General features: G+C 35.9%; 1 protein-coding gene across 1 annotated transcript in view; it reads left to right on the plus strand.

The window, feature by feature from the left end:
• plcl5 (phospholipase C like 5) overlaps window positions 1–20,722 on the plus strand; it is a 71,831-nt gene extending 51,109 nt beyond the window's left edge. The window contains exons 3-6 of the mRNA XM_051887512.1: window positions 2,133–2,336; window positions 6,505–6,580; window positions 13,190–13,299; window positions 18,960–20,722. Coding sequence (XP_051743472.1) covers window positions 2,133–2,336; window positions 6,505–6,580; window positions 13,190–13,299; window positions 18,960–19,154 — 585 coding nt within the window. The 3' untranslated portion in view covers window positions 19,155–20,722. The remainder of the gene's footprint in view (window positions 1–2,132; window positions 2,337–6,504; window positions 6,581–13,189; window positions 13,300–18,959) is intronic.
• The last annotated feature ends 499 nt before the right edge of the window (window positions 20,723–21,221 follow it).

Consider the following 21,221-nt stretch of genomic DNA (forward strand, 5'->3'; position numbering starts at 1 on the left):
CAAATGCACTCACAGTCGGGGTACGAGGTGCTCAAGGGCTGCACAATTTGAGGGGGAAAAATGAATTGCGACTTTTCTGATGAAAATTACAATTGCAATTTAAAATGCATTTTTTTTTTTAAAAGCTCCAAGTTTGCAGTTCTTGTTTGTAGAGCTGAACAATTTGGTCAAAATTTTGTTATTATAAAGCAATATAATTATAAAATATTATTATTAGTAGTAGTAGTAGTAGCAGAAGTTGTAGTAATATTACATTAAAATATTACTATTATAAAAAATTCACTGTAAAATAAGTAAGCAGTAAGGTTCGAGAGGCTGTGCTGTATCGTGAATAAGTCACAGCTGAAGGGCGTTGTTAGGCACGAAACGGAGTGCCTGCAACCCCTTCAGCCGTGACTTATTCACGATACAGCACTAGCCTCGAGTACCTTATTGCTTTTATAAAACGGTTACCACACAATACAAATATTAAAGCCAGAAATATGTATCAATACAACTTTCATGAAGTAAACTTTCACTAAAGCATTCCTTCCACCGGAAAAATAGTCCCTGACCGTGAACAGCAACAGAAGTTACATTATTACACCATTAGATGGCGGCAAAGACTGTATTTATGAGTGCGTCAGTCAGTAGCGAAGACTTTTATATGGAAAAGACTGAATTGTTTTAAAAACGGAACAAGACGCAACTGACAAATGCTTTGACTAGAGCTGTCAGTCACAGGAAAACCCCTTAACTGTTAAAAGGACAATATAATGCAGCGGACATTTAAACAGATTTTTTATTATGAACATAGGACTGACCTGAAGGAAAATGCTAAATCTGAATGCAGGTAATAAACTTGCTCAATCGATCTCTTTCTCACAATACTCTTCTAGTTCTACATAATTGCTAAGAGTGGTTGCTAAGGGTGTTGTCATAGCCGTGTTTTATCATGAATAAAACACAGCTATTGACCAATGAGAATCAAGGACAGGAACTAACCGTTTTATAAAAAAGTATTTAAGGTAAGTATTTAAGTAAAATTACAATACTAATATTTATAGCTAATGGCTAACATAATAATTTCTTCATTTTAAAAATTTTAAACCATCTAGCTTTTATTTTGTTGGAAACCTGCAGGGAAATCTTAAAGCTCCTCTTTTGTTGATGACAGCTGGTTTAAGTGCTTCTCATTCTAAGTTTGGGAATATGGTTGCTGTATGTTGTTTCCCAAACGCACGTCACAAGCGACCGAAACAGCTGATGCTTAATATGGAGCAGCACTTACTGCAAACCATGCCACTCTGAGACATTAAAAACACCAGATCATGATTTGCTCATGTGTAAAAGGACACAGTTACATAATCGCACTAAGCCATATCGCAATTTTGGTTGTAATCCTATCAATTGTGAAGCCCTAAGTTCTCTATGTGTGTCAGGAGACCAGGAAAACAGCATTGTTATTGTATGATCTGTGTCAAAAGCTTACAAGCAGCTGTCCACCCTCTCACTCATAAATCAAAACTCTTGCTTACTTGATACTCTTGTTAATACACACAGAAACACAGCATCAGACTGCAAACAACCCAAAAGCCAAGTGGTCTGAGATCTTAATGTCATGGGAACTTAAACCATGCTGCTCTTCTCTCAAAGACCTTCTGTGTTTACAGAACTCTCATAGAAACATCATTTTTCTCAGATGGGTATGATATCATCCCTAATAATTTCCTGAACTAAGGCAACATTGTTGGCAAGAGCAGTTCTTAGAGTCTTAGTGGTGATTTAGTATTAGTTACTAGAAGGCAAAGCTTTGTCCTTTCTGCATCGCTCTGGGACTCAATGTGCTGAATGCACTTTTATAACAATCTAGTGCGTGACTTTGATCTGGCCTCCAACTTCACTGAGTGCTGTGTCCTCTTGTGCACATTCAACAAATACTGAGACAGAGAGAAAACAGAGAGGAAAGTTTAATTCCCTTGGTTGAGGTAAACATGAGCTTCTCCATGGCCAAAGGTAGATGTATTTGAACAGAATCACACTGTGTGTGCTGTTGCTGTGATTAGTCGCATTTATCTTGAATGTGAAACTGACCTGCAGTTTTTCATATAGGTCTCTAAAGCTAATGTCTGCTCTGCTGTCTTTTTCTCCAGAATGCCATGGTGTCGTTCAAGGAGCTCTGCGGTCTGACTCCGGCAGCTAACATGAAACAGTGTATCCTGACTGTGTCCTCCTGGCTGATGAACAGCGAGCGAGCGCTACGGGTAATGGTAAATCTCAGCGAGGCCTACCCCACCATGGAAGCCCATGGCCCCATTCCAGAGCTACTGCGTAAAGTGCTCACCGCTTATGACACGGTAGGGTGAAATTCAACAGCGTGACCCTAAGAGTACACATGTGAACCATAAAAATATGTTAGGCTCTGGCAAAATACTGTAGAACACAACATGATAGGGTAATGCATGATAGTTCAGCTCGAATATTACATTAACTTGTTTAGTAGTTGTAGTGCAGAAATGAACAAAAACAAGAAACAAGCATGATAAACTTATAATGAATAACAATATGGCTGAATTAATGAATGCAGTTCCAGCAAATCTTGTAGTATATATAATCTTAATAAACCTGTGTGTTGTTTTAGTTTCATCAATTGTCATAAATCCTGAATCTGTAGTTTCTATAATGCATATATATATACATACAAACCCGATTCCAAAAAAGTTGGGACACTGTACAAATTGTGAATAAAAAAGGAATGCAATGATGTGGAAGTTTCAAATTTCAATATTTTATTCAGAATACAACATAGATGACATATCAAATGTTTAAACTGAGAAAATGTATCATTTTAAGGGAAAAATAAGTTGATTTTAAATTTCATGGCATCAACACATCTCAAAAGAGTTGGGACAAGGCCATGTTTACCACTGTGTGGCATCCCCTCTTCTTTTTATAACAGTCTGAAAACGTCTGGGGACTGAGGAGACAAGTTGCTCAAGTTTAGAAATAGGAATGTTGTCCCATTCTTGTCTAATACAGGCTTCTAGTTGTTCAACTGTTTTAGGTCTTCTTTGTCGCATCTTCCTCTTTATGATGCGCCAAATGTTTTCTATGGGTGAAAGATCTGGACTGCAGGCTGGCCATTTCAGTACCCGGACAGTTTTCCACTTTGCCACAGTCCATTTTAAATGAGCCTTGGCCCAGAGAAAACGCCTGCGCTTCTGGATCATGTTTAGATATGGCTTCTTTTTTGACCTATAGAGTTTTAGCCGGCAACGGCGAATGGCACGGTGGATTGTGTTCACCGACAATGTTTTCTGGAAGTATTCCTGAGCCCATGTTGTGATTTCCATTACAGTAGCATTCCTGTATGTGATGCAGTGCCGTCTAAGATCCCGAAGATCACGGGCATCCAGTATGGTTTACCGGCCTTGACCCTTACGCACAGAGATTGTTCCAGATTCTCTGAATCTTTGGATGATATTATGCACTGTAGATGATGATGATAACTTCAAACTCTTTGCAATTTTTATCTGAGAAACTCCTTTCTGATATTGCTCCACTATTTTTCGCCACAGCATTGGGGGAATTGGTGATCCTCTGCCCATCTTGACTTCCGAGAGACACTGCCACTCTGAGAGGCTCTTTTTATACCCAATCATGTTGCCAATTGACCTAATAAGTTGCAAATTGGTCCTCCAGCTGTTCCTTATATGTACATTTAACTTTTCCGGCCTCTTATTGCTACCTGTCCCAACTTTTTTGGAATGTGTAGCTCTCATGAAATCCAAAATGAGCCAATATTTGGCATGACATTTCAAAATGTCTCACTTTCAACATTTGATATGATATCTATATTTAATTGTGAATAAAATATACGTTTATGAGATTTGTAAATTATTGCATTCCTTTTTTATTCACAATTTGTACAGTGTCCCAACTTTTTTGGAATCTGGTTTGTATATATATATATATATATATATATATACGTGTGTGTGTGTGTGTGTGTGTGTTTATACAGTCAAACCAAAATTTATTCAGACACCTTGAACATTTCATTCATTAATACAGTTTATTCAATATAGGTTAAAAAAATGGTAATAAAATATGACAAGATCTCAGAGTTAAACTGTGTCAGAAAAAAATAATCTTTATTATGTCAGATAACACTAAAGCAAAACATGGTCAGGTCAAAGTGTCTGAATAATTTTTGGTTCCAAATGTTTATCAATTTTACTGGTAGTCCACTGTATGAAGAATTTTTGAGTATAATATGTCACAGTTTACTTTATTTTGCTATCCTCACTTACATAAATGAACTATAGTGTCTTAGTAAAAATATATCAAAAATATAAAAAATGTCTGAATAATTTTTGGTTTGACTGTATGTATGCATATATATATATATATATATATATATATATATCAACATAATGTTAGAAATAATGAATTTATTTTTGTAAATCTGAAAGTATAGTTCACAATACAAATCGTTTCAAAGCAGCTTTACAGAAAATGCATGTCAACATTACCATTTAGAGTAATCTGTTATCAGAGGTGATTGTGTCCAAATTATGTAATTTCAGAAAAGTACATATACAAATCACGCAGTTAGCTAACAATGTATTAATTTAAGCAATGTATTAATTTAAGGCAGAAACAATGAACTCATTGAAGTAATGAATACATGTTAACAATGATTAGGATATATAGCAAAATTTGCATTGGTTCAAAAATGTATAATCAGAAATACTGAATATATATATAGAGAGAGAGAGAGAGAAATAGAGAGAGAGAGAGTTCCAAATCTGAATATAATGTCATAAATCCTGAATATACTGTTTAAATCTAAATTTATTTATATAAATCCTGCATATATAGTTGTATATAGCTGCAGATCTTAATATACTGTCATAGTTGTATATGTATGAATAATCATATAAACTGAATATATAGTTAAATAAATATAATGTCATAATATACTGTATATCATAAATGTAAATCCAGAATATATCATAAATCCTGAATATGTAGTTGTAAATATGAATATATAGTCATATATCCTGAGTATATTGCTGTAAATCTGTATATACAGTCAAACCAAAAATTATTCAGACATTTTTGATATTGTTGATATATTTTTACTAGTGGGTGCAGGACACTATAGTTCATTTATGTAAGTGAGGAAATTCTGCATACAGTGGACTACCAGTAAAATTGATAAAATTTGTGTTATCTGACGTAATTAAGATACATTTTTTCTGACACAGTTTAACTCTGAGATCTCGTCATATTTTATTACCACTTTTTTAAACTATAGCGAATAAACTGTATTAATGAATGAAATGTTCAAGGTGTCTGAATAAATTTTTGTTTGACTGTATATATGTTGTCATAAATTCATAATATATACTTGTAAATATGAATATATAATTATATATCCTGAATATATAGTTGTAAATTTAAATTTAATGTCAGAAATCCTAAATTGTAGTTGTGAATATGAATATTTAGTCATATCCTGAATAGAATATGTTCTATATATATTTGTTTTATATTTTTATTAATTTGATTTATACTGTACTTAATTATAAAGCAAGATCGGCCTTTTTTTACTTGGATTTTTTTTAATCCAAATATTTATTTATATAGTTATACCATACATCAGTACCTGTGTAGATTAACTGGAGCTGCGTTTATGAATTCAGTCATAGCCTACAGTAGAATAACTGCAGCATTCTGCTCTGTCTTGCTTGTTCCTTTATAATGGGACTTTACTACAACAGATTAAATTCTGCAGAGATGTGAGAGTGTGTTTGATTGTATTACACACACACATCCCATACCCTGCTCTATCACACCCTGCTGTGTATTTTCTCTTTCAATGCACAGTTCCATTTTGATATGAGCAGACATCCTCATATATAATGTATGCAGGAATATAGTGTGTGTGTGTGTGTGTGTGTGTGTGTGTGTGTGTGTGTGTGTGTGTGTGTCAGACTGTGTAGGATTTCCACTTTGTATTAGGCCTCCGTCAGGGTCAAATTAACTATGATTTGTCAGGTGTCAAAATGTTTTGTTAGACTCTGAATAAGGAATGTAGAGCCCTGTCTCACAGTAGCAATTTTGAAAATTTTATTTGACAAATCTCTGACAACACCAGCTTAGACCAGCATGATTTTCTATGTTGGTCCAAGCTGGTTTACAGTGGTTAGTGCATTCAGTTTCATGACATACTGATTCACATCATAAAGAAACTCAATGCCTAAGCAGTGAAAGGGCTTTACTGCAAGAAGCACATCTCATCTGGCCTGTGGAATGCAGCTCAATCTCTTCTGTCAATACAGCTTATTACTGAGTGTGTGTGTGTGTGTGTGTGTGTGTGTGTGTGTGTGTGTGTGTGTGTGTGTGTGTGTGTGTGTGTGTGTGTGAGTTTGAGCTTCTCTGGGGAGGGCATGCCTGATCTGGAAGACTCACTTCCTGCTGAGACCTGACTTCCTGTTTCCTGTTTTTGATTTCTTATAGATGATCCAGACAAGTCGTACACTGATCGAATCAGCCGATGGTGTGTACTCTAAACTTACACAAGCACAGCGAGCAGGTATTGTTGCACAAACACACATACAGTACACATACAGTATTAGCAAGTAAGATTAACAGTGCAAGCACAACCACGCTTCATCATTTACAGTACTTCACAATAACAATTAGGCATTGTTAATGACTGTATGTTTTTGGTTTACTCATGGAGCAACAGGAAGCATAAACTCTTGCACACACACGCACACATATTTTCTTGCATGGTTAATAATTAGTGTACCCCTTAATAATCTAATAATTTTGTAGCTGAAGTGAAATTTTTTTCCAGAGTTTCCTTTTCGTCTCTTTTTGCATGTTTTGGAAAAACTTTTAATCAGCTGACCTCGTGGACAGTATTGAATAGCCTGGGGGCTTTTTTTTTTGGCATAAGACACACATACCAACAGACACAATTGTCCATTATTTTTTAAGCGATGCAAGGGGGCTTGTGCCCTAAAGCCTTCTACTGTGTTCACATAGATAAAGCTAAGATTTGAGCAAGAGAGAGAGAGAGAGGAAATGTTAATATGACAGGATGTTTATTTGAAAAACATAACTTATCATTAATTATTATTTTATCATAAATTAATAAAGTGATATACCAAGAGGGCTCATGAGATGCAGTGATTTTACAGTGGAAAAGGCCCAGAATCACATTAGACTTTAAAAACGCAAACATTTTTAAGACACTGCAAAGAATAGGATATGATATCACTCTTTAGGGCTTCTGTTTTTAATAAAAAATGAAAATATTAGCACATTACAGTTCAAAAAGAAAAGGCGGCATTTATTTGATCAAAAATACAGTAAAAACAGTAGAAATTGTGAAGTATTATGAAAGTTTAAAATAAAATAACTGTTTTCCATTTTTATGTGTTTTCATTTTTATATTTGTAATTTATTCTCGTGATGACAAAGCTGAATTTTCAGCATCATTACTCCAGTCTTCAGTGTCACATGATCCTTCAGAAATCAGTCTGATACACTGATTTGCTGCTCAAGAAACTTCTTACATTTTCATTATTATCTTATTATTATCAACACTGAAAACAGTTGTGCTGCTTTTTGTTGAAACCATGATATGTTTTTCAAGATTCTTTGATGAATAAAAAGTTTAAAAGAATAACATTTATTTTAGATTGTTCCCGCAATTTATATTTATATAGATTTATATCCCGCAATTCTGACATTTTAACTCACAATTCTGACTTTATTTCTCGCAATTGCGAGTTTATATCCCGCAATTCTGACATTATAACTCGAAATTGTGACTTTATTTCTTGCAATTGCGAGTTTATATCCCGCAATTCTGACATTATAACTCGAAATTGTGACTTTATTTCTCGCAATTGCGAGTTTATATCCGGCAATTCTGACATTATAACTTTTCTGAGAAAAGAAGTTAGATTTGCGAGATGTAAACTCGCAATGGTGAGAAAAAAAGTCGCAATTATCTTTTTTTGTTTTTTATTTAGTGGTGGAAACAAGCTTCCATAATGTAATGCATCCTTCCTGAAAAGTAAAAAAAAAACTTACTGACCCCAAATTTTAGAATGGTATTACTCATTCAAAATGTGAAAATATATCATCTATTCCAAGTTTGTGTCAGTCTGTGACATTTAGATTTATTCCTGTCATGCAGATTCGCTGGTCAAAGTTCACCAAATTTTAACTGTTGTACACACAAAACGTGATACTTTTGTACACGAGATTGTGTCGCTGGTCTCTGGCATCCACATGCTTATGAATGGAAGTCAATTGAGTGCAATGTCTAGTGTGACCTTAGGCACAATTAAGTCTGTAATTATTATTGATAAAAATGTGAATAAACAAAAATCTTCCGCCAAGAACTATAGTTCATTGTTGTAACCTCAAGCTATTTGTGGTTGCCAAGCAACATAATGCATTAATACAGAATGTGTGCATTAATATGTGTGAGTGTGTGTGTTTATAGTCATTTTACAGCAGCTTCGAATGCAGCCTATCCAATCAGAATCTAAAGACGGAACAATCAGTTTTATAACGTTCCGCCAGAATCCCTGGTCGGCTATGTGTCACCATGTTAATGGAGAAATCTGCTTCAGAGAGCAATAGAGTGTCAGTAAATAAACAAGGTTGGCGTGCTCTAGCGCTGTCTCCTCGCCCACTCTTTCTCATCTCATGTTCTTCCACCTCCCTCCATCTATCTCGCGCCGGTGGAGAGGTTGAATCATGGCTTTGCTAATGACCTTCTCTGCTCTTACTGGTTTGGGCTCAAAAATAAACACGTTTCTATAGCACTCGCCGTCTCTCACATTCTGCCGTGCAGATCTGGACTTGTACAGCTGAGTGTCACAGCTGCCGATCTGAACCTTAATTAGCAGTGTGAGGGGAGGGGGGCAGCTGTTTGAGAGAGATGGAGAGCTGTGGAAGGCGCTGATAGCCTTGTCCAGCACCTCTCCATTCTAATAAACACTTCGGTCAAACTCTGCTAATTAAAAGTGAGTTAAGTAATTAAGATTGAGAGGACTGAGAGCTAGGACAAGTATAAATGTCCATTCCTGCTCACATCTTCAGATAATTATCGTGTCCCATGGTTGCTTAAAGGGTTAGTTCACCCAAAAATGAAAATAATGTCATTTATTACTCACCCTCATGTCGTTCCACACACAGACCTTCGTTCATCTTCAGAACACAAATTAAGATATTTTTGATGAAATCCGATGGCTCAGTGAGGCCTCCATTGACAGCAAGATAATTAACACTTTCAGATGCCCAGAAAGCTACTAAAGACATATTTAAAGGGGACCTATTATGCAAAATTCACTTTTGGCTATAAATGTGTGTTGGCAGTGTGTGTAAACAACCACACTATAATGATAAAAATCCAACCACTCCTTTTTTTTAATCCCCATAAATCATAAGCAGTGTCTCAGAACAAGCCGTTTGCAGGTTCCTGGTAATGTGACGTCACATTAGCCACAAGCCCCGCCCACGAATGTTGACAGACACTGCTGTTTTAACATAGAACCGCCCTGAGTGAGTTCACAGCGAGTTGTACACAGTCCGCCATTGCTGCACTGACAAGAATGTCTCCCGAGCGTTTTAGGTGTTGGATGGATTAATCCACATATCTCTCTCCATTTACTCTCGAAATCTGAGCCGCTGAAGACGAGGTGGATTCATTTTGTTTTCGAAGAAAATGCTCCCTCAACTCTACCGAAATTTGTTTATGCCTGCGTGAATCATTTCACAACGTACTGCTTTGTGAACAAATTTCAATACAAAGGGACAATACAAAACAGAGGTTGTGCTAAAAATTTGTTACTCAAGGATAGATCAGTACAAACTGTTCGTGATCCAGCTTACAGCAAAATAGGACCCCTTTAAAACAGTTCATGTGACTACAGTGGTGCAACCTTAATGTTATGAAGTGACGATAATACTTTTTGTGCACCAAAAAAAAAAAAAAAAAATGTATTCAACAATATCTAGTGATGGGCGATTTCAAAACACTGCTTCATGAAGCTTCGAAGCTTTACGAAACTTTTCAGTGGTTCGGAGCGTGTATCAAACTGCCAAAGTCACGCCCCCCAGTGGTGAACCAATGACATTTCTAAAAACTTATAACATAACAAAGCCTTGTTTGCTGAAATCATGTGACTTTGGCAGTTTGATACACGCTCCGAACCACTGATTCGAAACAAAAGTTTCGTAAAGCTTCAAAGATGAACGAAGGTCTTACGGGTGTGGAACGACATGAGGGTGAGTAATTAATGACAGAATTTTCATTTTTGGGTGAACTAACTCTTTAAGGCAAGGGTCTTCAACCGGGGGTCCACAGTGGTAATGCAGGGGGTCCACCAATTAATGTTTAATCATACATAATTTTTTGTTAAAAAATAAAAACATGGGTAAAAAAACATTACAAAATCTAATTCTAAGCACCCTCAAATGAAAGCAAGAGCACCTTCAGTTGATACTGTAACAATATCATATTGGAGAAACAGATTTGGCAAACAATCGCCTAGGGGTCCTTGCCCTGAAAAGCGTTGAAGACCCCTGACTTGAAGCAAAAAATAAACTCATCTGTATGTTTACATGCAGTTTAGTCAGACTAAAACAATACTTTGCCTTTTGTCATTAAATTGTTTAAAACCAAAATTATCTATTGTAAAAATGTTGTTAATGTTACTAAACAATTTTATTTTATTTTTTTTTTTTTTTGTGAACAGCAAAGTTGTGATTTACCACATTAAACAAAAATTTGAATTAGTATTAACCACAATACCAGATGTTCTTTCTACAAAAATACCAGTTTCTCTTGAATATTTGCATTTACCTTTGTTTTCCCTGGTGTTTATGATTCATCAAAATAGATCTCTGACCTATTTGTGCTACAGCATGTCGGATGGATGAATATAGGGACGGCTAGATGGATAAATGGATGTTTCAGGCCTAACTCAAACACTTACTGGAATTTCATATGTGTCTATATGCATTTAAACACACTCATGCATGAATCTAAATATAACTGTTTAACTACGTGCAGTTTAAATTCATAATAATCTACTTGACATAACGATAGTCCCTTTGCAAGGACTTCATCATTTATACATTGAGACGGCTATTCAATACTGCCCGTAACTAACACAATCTTTCTTTCAATTCAGCGCAGTTGCTCAATCCTGTACTTTATCCTGTTACTTCAACCCTGTCCTTAATCCTTTTCTTTATCCAACTCTTTTTCTCTTGCCTTCATCATGACACCTCCGACTCAAAGATTCCATCCCACACGCAAACATGTCACAACCGATCGTCCAATCAGGAGGCAGCCTTTTCTAAGAGGATCAACCATACATCACCATTGCCATAGCAACCACATTAAATGTAACAAGGCAACTTTGTCTGTCATTAAACACGCTCTCATCTGTATCGAACTTCAAAGACTCTCATACACAAACACATGTAGCTGTCCTCTCATTTGGTGACAGCTCAGAAAGGTACATTGTGAGAAAATTATGGTTTTCCCAGCAAATCTCTTGTCATTTGCAGCCCTATTACTCCTTCCTTTTCGCAAGCCCTTCCTCGCTCTGTGCCCTTGAAAATGTGGAGCTGCAGATGAGCTCATTTAGATAACAATGTTGTCAGAACACTGACATAGTAAGTAAATAAATTTGAGCGAACATAGCTGTCCTTGTTTACAGCTGTGGCCTCGGGCCCTGTGTGAAATCATATGAATGCTGAGCAACTACAGCCGATTTTACTTAAAAAGAGTATTTATGACTAGCTAGCCTTGCAGTAGCAGCATCTCTTGGCATAAATTCGGCTTTGGCTGTGGAGATGAGAGGAGCTGTTCTTGGAATGATTCCCAGCTGAGCGAAGTGGACGGTGGGCAGGTGTTAGGGAACGTTTTGACACCTTCAGGCTTAGCGCCCGGAGAGAGTTTGCACAAATACACTCTCAGACATTTCTCTTAGACATGCTGCTGCAGCTGATAGCCCACATCTTATCTACCATTTCATTCAGGATGTCACAAGTGTATGTTCTGCAGGTTTTGGGGGGGTTTATCCATGAAAGAGAGTGTGAAAGCTGTAGTAAAGGTCAAACAGGCAGTGCATTCAAGAAAAAGGAAATGTGAAATGTGTGTGTGATTGCAGCCCCACTTTGCTGTTGCTTCTTTTAACCTTTGTCATATTTATGGAAGCCTGTTTCCACCTCACTGTAAAAAAATAAGCAATAGTTGGAGCCGATAGCCTCGTGGGCAGGTGTCCAACATGAGCTCGAGTCCTGGCTCGCGGACCTTTCCCAAACCCGTTCCCCTCTCTCTCCCACTTCTCTTCCTGTCTACTCGATACTATCTCAATGAAAGGAAAAACGCCAAAAGTAAATATAAAAAAAGAAGCAGAAATAGTCTGATTTTGAGATATAACGTCGCAATTGCAAGATGTAAACTGAAAGATTTACCAACAGAAAGTACCATGAAGTACTTTGGAGTACCATGTAAATACCAGTGATCTTTTAATTCCATGGTTTATATCAAAGTACCATGGTATTGACATCTGATACCTTCACATGTGCTGCCACAGTAGATTTTCATAAGGGATTGATGGCTTTTGGTGCAAAATTGGCCTTTGTTTACATCTTTTTGATAGAGTGTCGTCTGATATAAACTTATACTTGAGAGAGCATTTGTGCCACTTTTGTTAGACAGATTTTTGTCAACATAAGCAGCGTTTCTTCATCTGCCTTCAGATTGGCTTACTTTCTGTCACTGAGATGCTGTTAACAAACGTTTCTGAATCGTACAGTTCTATTGTTTAAAGTGGATACTTTTTATTTTCACATACTGTTTGCATTTTAGTACATCCATCTGTCCATCCATTCGTCACAGTGCTCTGTTTGTCTCTGTGGCTGTTTCTGCTATGAATGATATATGGAGTGAGTCACGACTGTGATTTGGTTGCCCTGTGGCAGCGTGTCAGAAAAAAAACAGCTTCTAACAATAACAATACACCCATATTACTCTGTGATGTCTTTGCCCATATGTTTTTACAAAGCATATTCTCAAGATTCACGTTATGCTGGCTAGGAATTATTGTCTGTATCTTTCATAAATACTATAACAAATGTTGCTTTATTGGACTTTCAGGATTGGATTTTCATGAGGATCTGCATCGAATCGGGGCAAGAGAAGGATTGAAAGGGAGGAAGTTACAGAAGGCCATGGAGAGTTACGCTTGGAACATCACTGTGCTAAAGGTTTGTACCTTTTCTTTATATTATGGACTGAGGGATGTATATACCAGGTACACTTTTGTATTGGGGATAATCATTACAGGGTTGCTAATAGGTTTGCTTTAAGTGCTACTACTCAAAGTGTTTCCCGGCAGGCAGCTCAACCACAACCAATCAGATTTCATGCTAGTCAAGGCCACAATTAAATAGCTTTTGTCCTGATATCGTTGTGTACCTTACAATGTAGATGATCCATAAACTGCACTATGAAGCCAGGGAATTATGGAACATGATCATTTATAAAAAATTAATATATGTGTAGATTATTATGAAAGACATGAAAATCAGTGTAGTGCAAATTGCATTCATATCAATGTTTAATATTATTGCTCATACAAATGTTTAGACAAGTATAGTATTGTCCTTAATATAGGATCTCCATATTGAAGGATCTCCATATTAATTAAAATATATATACAGTGTATACTGTATGTGTATATATATACATATATATACACACACACACACACTTCTGTTTTAAAGTTTAGGGTCAGTAAGACTTTTTTGGGGATTTTTATTAAGCAAAGATGCATAAAATTCATGTAAAATAAATGCTGTTTTCTAACTTTAACTTCAGCAAAGAGTCTTGAAAAAATGTATTACAGTTTCCACAGAAAACTTTAAGCAGCATAACTGTTTTCAACATAATACTACTACTACTACTACTAATAGTTTCTTGAGCATCATATCATCCTATTCTAATTTAAGACATGAAAAAGACAACTTGACTAGCGCATGTAGTATATCATCATTTAAATACTCTCCTCCCATAAATTTTGCGTCTGAAAGGGAAACTCCTACCAATGCGTATGCAATAAAGTCAGCCGCAATAATACCCGTCCACGCCTTTCATTGCAAATATTTCACTGCTTGTCTTTAGTTAATCCTGACAATAGTTTTTTAATGTCAAAAGAGGGTTTCCACTGGTGCAAACTGTTATTAAATATGGCCCTAAAAGTGTAGTGTGTGTGTGTATAAACATATATTATTAATTTTTGAACATTAGAATACTAAAATGCATTGCGATATATTGTGTATCTCTAAACCGCAGTCAGCTACCATATAAAACATACAGTAGTAAGAAAGAGAATTAACCAGCAGTGATGCTCAAGAACCTTTCCAGTCTTACCCATTTTCCCACCAATACTGTGATAGTTAATTTGTGCACATTGCTAACAACATAATCAGACATTTTTATATGTAGTCCTGGCTAAAACATAAGATCACCATAAAGTGAAAATATCCTCTCCCCCCTCTGTTTAGTCACGCTTGCTCTCTCTTTATCTCTCTGCAGATGTGTTGATATATTTATGGTGTTCATGATAAGATAAGCTTTGCTAAAGTGCCATGTTTTCTAACAGATTAATTGTGTCCATACTTATGTAAACAGATAAACCGGACACAGTGGGAACAAAGATTAGATGTCACCTTTAGTGTGCGATAGTGTTAATGAAAGTGTCAAATTGCGGAACAACAATACGGATGGGTCTCTGGTCTAGTTGTGGATTTAATTGCACTGTCAATGGCAATTTGTTCTTGTTGAAATCTCTAGATTTTAGAATATTTTTGTAGTAGATTTAATAGATATTTTATGTATTTAATTTTTTTGTGAAAACAAGTTTGTGTGCCATTGCAGAACAGGTATGTTGCACAAGTGTGGGGCAGATTGTTGTCTTAATTAAGCCTTTAATATAATTAGATGACTAAAGACTAAAGCACTAAAGAGGCCTAAAAGGGATTGAACTGTGTATCTCACATAAACCTTCCCGTTTGTGTGTCCTAGTGTGCATGAGCTGATTTATTTACTTCCGTTGCACATAAACAGGGCTGAATGCAGTTATATACATTCTTAAGCCAAACTTGAAATGTATGACTTCGGTGGAGAAATGTATTTATCTGTGCATCTCTAATTTATAATATCACATTAATATTATAATAATATAATATAATATTTTTTCACTCAGTATAAATGGGTTTTACAAATGAATCTTTATACAAGAAAATATATTGCTGCATTTATACTTTAGGTAAGGTTTGAGAAATCCTGCTCTAAAGCAGGTACTTTTCTTGTATAAAGATTCATTTGTAAAACCCATTTATACTGAGTGAAAAAATTTTATATTATATTATTATAATATTAATGTGATATTATAAATTAGAGATGCACAGATAAATACATTTCTCCACCGATACTGATAGCCGATTATTCAGAGTGGTATCTGCCAGTACCAGTAACGATACCAATAGTTTGGGGGTTCTGCCTTTTATACCTTCTTTTTTTATACCTTCTTTCATTATAATTAATAATTAATCATTATATTTTTAATTATTATATTTTGAAAGAAATCCAAATAAAAACTTTATTCTCTCCATTTCATCCACTTGTTTCAGAGTAACTGGTATCAGTTATAAACAAACACATTTTTTAGATTAATATTAACACACATTAACTAAATTCTGAAGATTAAATTAAATTTTCTGAATGTTATTAATTCATATAATTACTATTGATATTGAACATCAAACTGGTTTCTTAGCATTTTCTTTACACAAAGTACAAATTCAGTGCATTTTCCTGCCCTCTTTTGATTGACAGGATATATCGGCCCTGACTGTCGGCTGTTTTTAAACTATTGACCGATAGTGTTATGAAAGTAAAATAATGCCATATGTTTTTGAAACAAAAAGTATCTGAATTGCACTACTTGAAAAAAATATGCATGGGCAAAATATTTTTATGGGCTGAAATTCAACATGGTTGTATATTTAAGCTGTGAATATTTCAATTCAAAACATTTCACACATATTTTCATTGTTAAAAATTCAATAATCCATATTCACCTTTTAGATTTCACTTCCAAAATATTCATTCTGTTTAAAAATACAACCTATAATATTCAGCAGGCAATTTTCGGTCCATTTTATTTCGCGTCACAAATTCAGTAACTCTCCAAAAACCCACATTAACAGAAACTCTTCTAAATTAGCATAACAAAACATTAATCACTACTAAATCTCCCTTACCATTAATCTTGCACAAAAAAACATTATATAACACTTAATTTTAGCATTTACTCCCTCTTTCGAGTGCCATGGGAAAAGCATGCTGGGAAATAGAAATCCCAGCCGAGTTTCAGTTAAACTTAAGTTAGTCTAAATTAAAAGAAATGAATTCATACAACTCAAAACAATGAAACAGTTCAGTTTACTTGAAAGTGCTGTGAATGTCAGTGCTGTGAACTCAAAAGAAAAAGAAAGTTCTAAATACTAACAGCAGTTAATTTAACTGAACTAATTTGTTCAATTTAAGTTTGTCCTACTCAAACCAATTAAGTATTTTGAGCGTTGCGGTTTACAGTGCATTCTGGATTAAAAAAGAATAGGATACAGGAGATGAAAGTTCTTATTTCACTCTTATTTCTAAATCTAATCTAAAGTAATTTTTGCCTATTAGTATGGTTGAATTAGATCATTGAAGGTCAGCAGCAAAGACATTGGTTAATAAAGTGAGATTACATAAAGTATATTTGTGTTAATATAATTAATTATTACATACTTGCGTAAAATTCTGAGATTGCATTTCACTGTTTTTATTCATTTTGAGTAATACTGAATGTTTTTGTGCAAGTGAGGTGAGTAAATGCATGTTCACATTTAGTCTAGATCTACAGTATGTACCACCTTGTCTGCACTTTATTTCTCTCAACATGGGGACAGGAGAGCTTTAAAAAAGTAATTTGCATTACTTATTTGCAAAAGTAACTATGGTATTTTGTTGTAAATTGAAAAAGCAATGTGTTACCCCAACACTGTGTGTGTGTGTGTGTGTGTGTGTGTGTGTGTGTATATTCCTCTTAAATTTTATATAGACCCGTTGCAATTTGTAAGCACCAGTTTGACAACCTCTAAATTACACAGCAAAATATCAAACCCAAGTGGCCTTTTTTGCCAAGTAAGCAAGCGTTGGTATGTTTTTTTGAGCAAAGGACTTTTTACTAATTATTCATTTGAAATACTGTGTGCTTCATTGTGCCCATAAGACCACTTCATTTTATGCTTAATTTGACCTTGTGACACATTTGGATGAGTTAGACGAGTCCTGACTCCAGAAAGTGACATCAAACTGTCACCCAGTACATAGAAGTGTTTCACCCAGGCTTTATAAAGTATGTACCACCTTGTCTCGCTGCAGTGCTCTTAGCCTCTCTTCTCCTCACAGTCTAAGAGTCTATATGCGTCATGCCCGTATGCATAATTCATCCGTTTTAAAATATATCACTTATTTATGGCAAAAGACTCCTCTATCCAGGTCAAGGAGCCTCTTCAGCGCTGGGCACCCATGCAGGTGTCCTCCGAGAATCCATACTGAAGCACATGCAAGAAAAGTATCCAGCCGCATGTACTAGTCTCACCTGTCCTGTCTGTTTCACATCAGAGCGCATAAAAGAGCGTCACTGCAGTCTGAATGAGTAAAAACGCAGTGCAGCTGATGTTGCAGTGCTCTACTTGGGAGTTTTCGTCATGTTGAGTAAAGTTAAGTTTGTTTTATTCTGGTAGTCCAATAGGAACGCTAGGTGACCTCATGATGCAGTTTTCCTCCATGTCCCGAAAGCACTTCATCAGCTGGTTCATGTTTGAATCATAAATGATAACTCAAAGGAAGTCATTTTGAGAAATTATTTTGGTTACATTTGGAATTTAACTGCTGAAATAGACAAATAAGCTTCACTCGATCATATCTAATCATTTCTTTTCCAGACATTTGACAGGGAAAATGCTAGTTTTGTCAAAAAACAAGGCTGGGAAGAACCAGTGTCCTTGTGAGAGAGATAAAAACCAAATTTATGTGTGGTTATGCATGTTTTGCAGGTGAAGGTTTGCATGGTTTGGTAATTTGTCCTTGTATATTAGCATTTATTTATTATGTCCCTTCAAAATGTCTTCTCACACATATAAATACATATATACAAGCTTATAAATTCCCTTGCTGGCACGCTGATTTAAGCGACACACAGGATGAGGAGACATACTGTCCTTATCCTCCTACCCCTCCCTTCTCTGCCCCATCCACTTACACTGTCACTGTCCCCTTCATCCAGTCCCCTCTGGGACGTTTCCAGAAAGAGACGAAGGGAAGAGCGTTGATATACATACGGTATTGGGAGTATTCTAGCTGTGCTGTGTTGTGCATGCAGTGCCACCTTGTGTTAGACTGCCCCCTGCAGGCTGGATCCTTACAGCGCATATAAGGATTATATATGACAGATTTATTCTCAGTATTTTCATTTAGCACTTCTGTCAAAAATGTTTTGTTTTTTATTAAAAATTAACTTTAAATATATTTGCACATCTTGTTCTGGCGTGATGGCCAATGTTCTTGTTTCTATTGTGCAGACCCTTCGGTCATCTGACCCCTATGTAAACAGAACCATTGCAGAACAGTTCAGGTTTTGGTCATAGGGTGTTTTATTTGCGATTATAGTCATGCTATGTAAAATATGATTGTATTATTTAATTAATTTATGAATGTATTTTATAACATTTTTATTATTATTTAAATCAAAATATTTTATTATGTATTTTTAAAAAATGTAATGAAACTTCTCTTTTTTTCTATCTTTTAGGGCCAGGCAGACCTGTTGAAGCACGCGAAAGGAGAAGCGGTAGACACTTTGCGACAGATTCAATGTGCTGCTCACTCGTGTGGCTTAGCCAAGAATGGAGCCTCCACATCCCCTGCCTCTCCTCTACTGCCGCCTCATGCGCGGCCCCTCCACACCATCCACGAGACTGAGACGGACGGCACCACCCTGCACTGAGAGAGAGAAAGAAAAAAGTTTTTTTTTCTTCACATTGTGAAGAAAGGTGGTATTATCTCTTTAGTCCAGAGAAAGGGAGCAGTAAAGGAAATAGTCAGGTGTGTTGAGCCAGTGAAGGACACACTGGAGACAGTTTAACTTTGATCAGTGCGCTTTACTCTCTTCCCAGCTCCACATTGCCTGCCGGGCTCGGGTCTTAAATTGGTATCCCCACCATGGAGTCATGTTTTAAAGGATTCTGTGACACAACTGCTGTTGAAAATTAGCTGTGATCACCTTCTCTAGCCATGACTCCCACAAGCCTCAAATCTCAATTAAATGCACTCATTTAAAGGGATAATTCACCCAAAAATGAAAATTCTGCCATTATTTACTCTCCCTCATGTTGTTCTAAACCTTTATGTCTTTTATGGAAGAAGATATGTTGAAAAATAATTGTTTTTGTGGTTTTTGTCCATACAATGAAAGTCAGTGGGGTCCAAAGCTGTTTTGGAGACCACTGACTTTCATTACATGGATAAACAGTTGAAACATTCTTCAGAATATCTTCTTTTGTGAAATCTGGTGTTAGCTTGCAGTAAATCTGCAATAAAATGGGTTGAAACCACATGGGGGGTATTGATCTTAAACCTCCAAAGTGAGCAAGATTTTTTAAAAAGTGCAAAACTACTCAGCTGAAAGAGCAGTACAGCATTTTGAGCTAACAAAGAGAGCTTCAGGAAACGGAACAAAACAGAAAAGAGAATGTAAATGGGAACTCACTTATAAAAGCGAAGGCCTCCTCAGTTTACACCAACATAGAACTGAAGACTCTCTCACTCCCCTTGCTGGCTTCTCCACGCATTTTTATTCATTTAAAAACTGTCAGCTCAGTACATCTTGGTCCTAAAAGGGCCTTTCTCCAGGGTCGTGCGTGTGTGTGTGTGTGTGTGTGTGTGTGTGTGTGTGTATATATATATATATATATATATATATATATGTATATATATGTATGTGTGTATATATATATATATATATATATATGTATGTATGTGTGTGTGTGTTTGATGCATATGTTGTGTATTTTGAGAAAAGTATGTATATCGTTTCTAAACTGGAAACTGGACACGTCCCATTGAGATAGGCTCTACTGGTAGAAACTCTGGGAAAATACAGATCTCAGTCGCTGAGAAAAGCACCACTGATGATCAGAAAAGCAAATAAATATTTCAATAAATGAAGAATTAATCATTTTAAGTCAAAGTAAAGACACTTGACCATCTCATTAAGAACACATCACACCCAATAATACACCCTGTTCATGAATATTGTTATTACTGCTGTTAATATTGTGGGTAGGTGTTAATTAAAATGGAGGTTATTTTATATTTGTGTAAACAGGTGTCATTCTGTACAATTTTTCTTTGGTGGAAACCTCACAGGAACAGGTAATGTGAATGTCGGGGAGACAAGGGGGTGGGAAATATAGTTTGGGTCAAAGAATTTGGGTGTTTACTGTCACATTAATGTCAAATAACATCTGACTGAGATGATGTCTGTCATTTATAAAGCCCACATGATATCAAAAATGTGTCCAGGTCATTTATTTTAATACTTGTGTTGTATTACATTTTTAGAAAATCAAAGGACATACACTTAAAAGTTTGGGTGGGTAAGATTTTTTTCTCTCTCTTATGTTCACCAAGGCAGCATTAATTTGATCAAAGATACAGTATTAACAGTAATGTTGTGAAATATTATTACAATTTAAAAGCTGCAGTCCGTAACTTTTTATGGTTAAAAATGATCTAAAATAAATTTTTGAGCAAGTACATAACCAGCCAGTGTTCAAAACTATCTCCTTACCTTAGCCCGATTCACAACGGTAAGCTTGTAATAATGTTTTATAATAAAATTGGTACTGGTGGGTTTCCGCGGGAAATTCGAGCATGCAGCCGTTCGTCTTTGCGTCATTACGTCACGTCTGTTTACATGAAGAAGGAGTCCCAGCTAGTAGGGTACATCACACGTGAAGATGGCAGATCATTTATAGCCTTTTCTCACAGCAGCTGCAATAATTAAACATCA

This window comes from Ctenopharyngodon idella, chromosome 3 (genome assembly GCF_019924925.1).
Source record: "Ctenopharyngodon idella isolate HZGC_01 chromosome 3, HZGC01, whole genome shotgun sequence".
Classification (NCBI taxonomy): domain Eukaryota; kingdom Metazoa; phylum Chordata; class Actinopteri; order Cypriniformes; family Xenocyprididae; genus Ctenopharyngodon; species Ctenopharyngodon idella.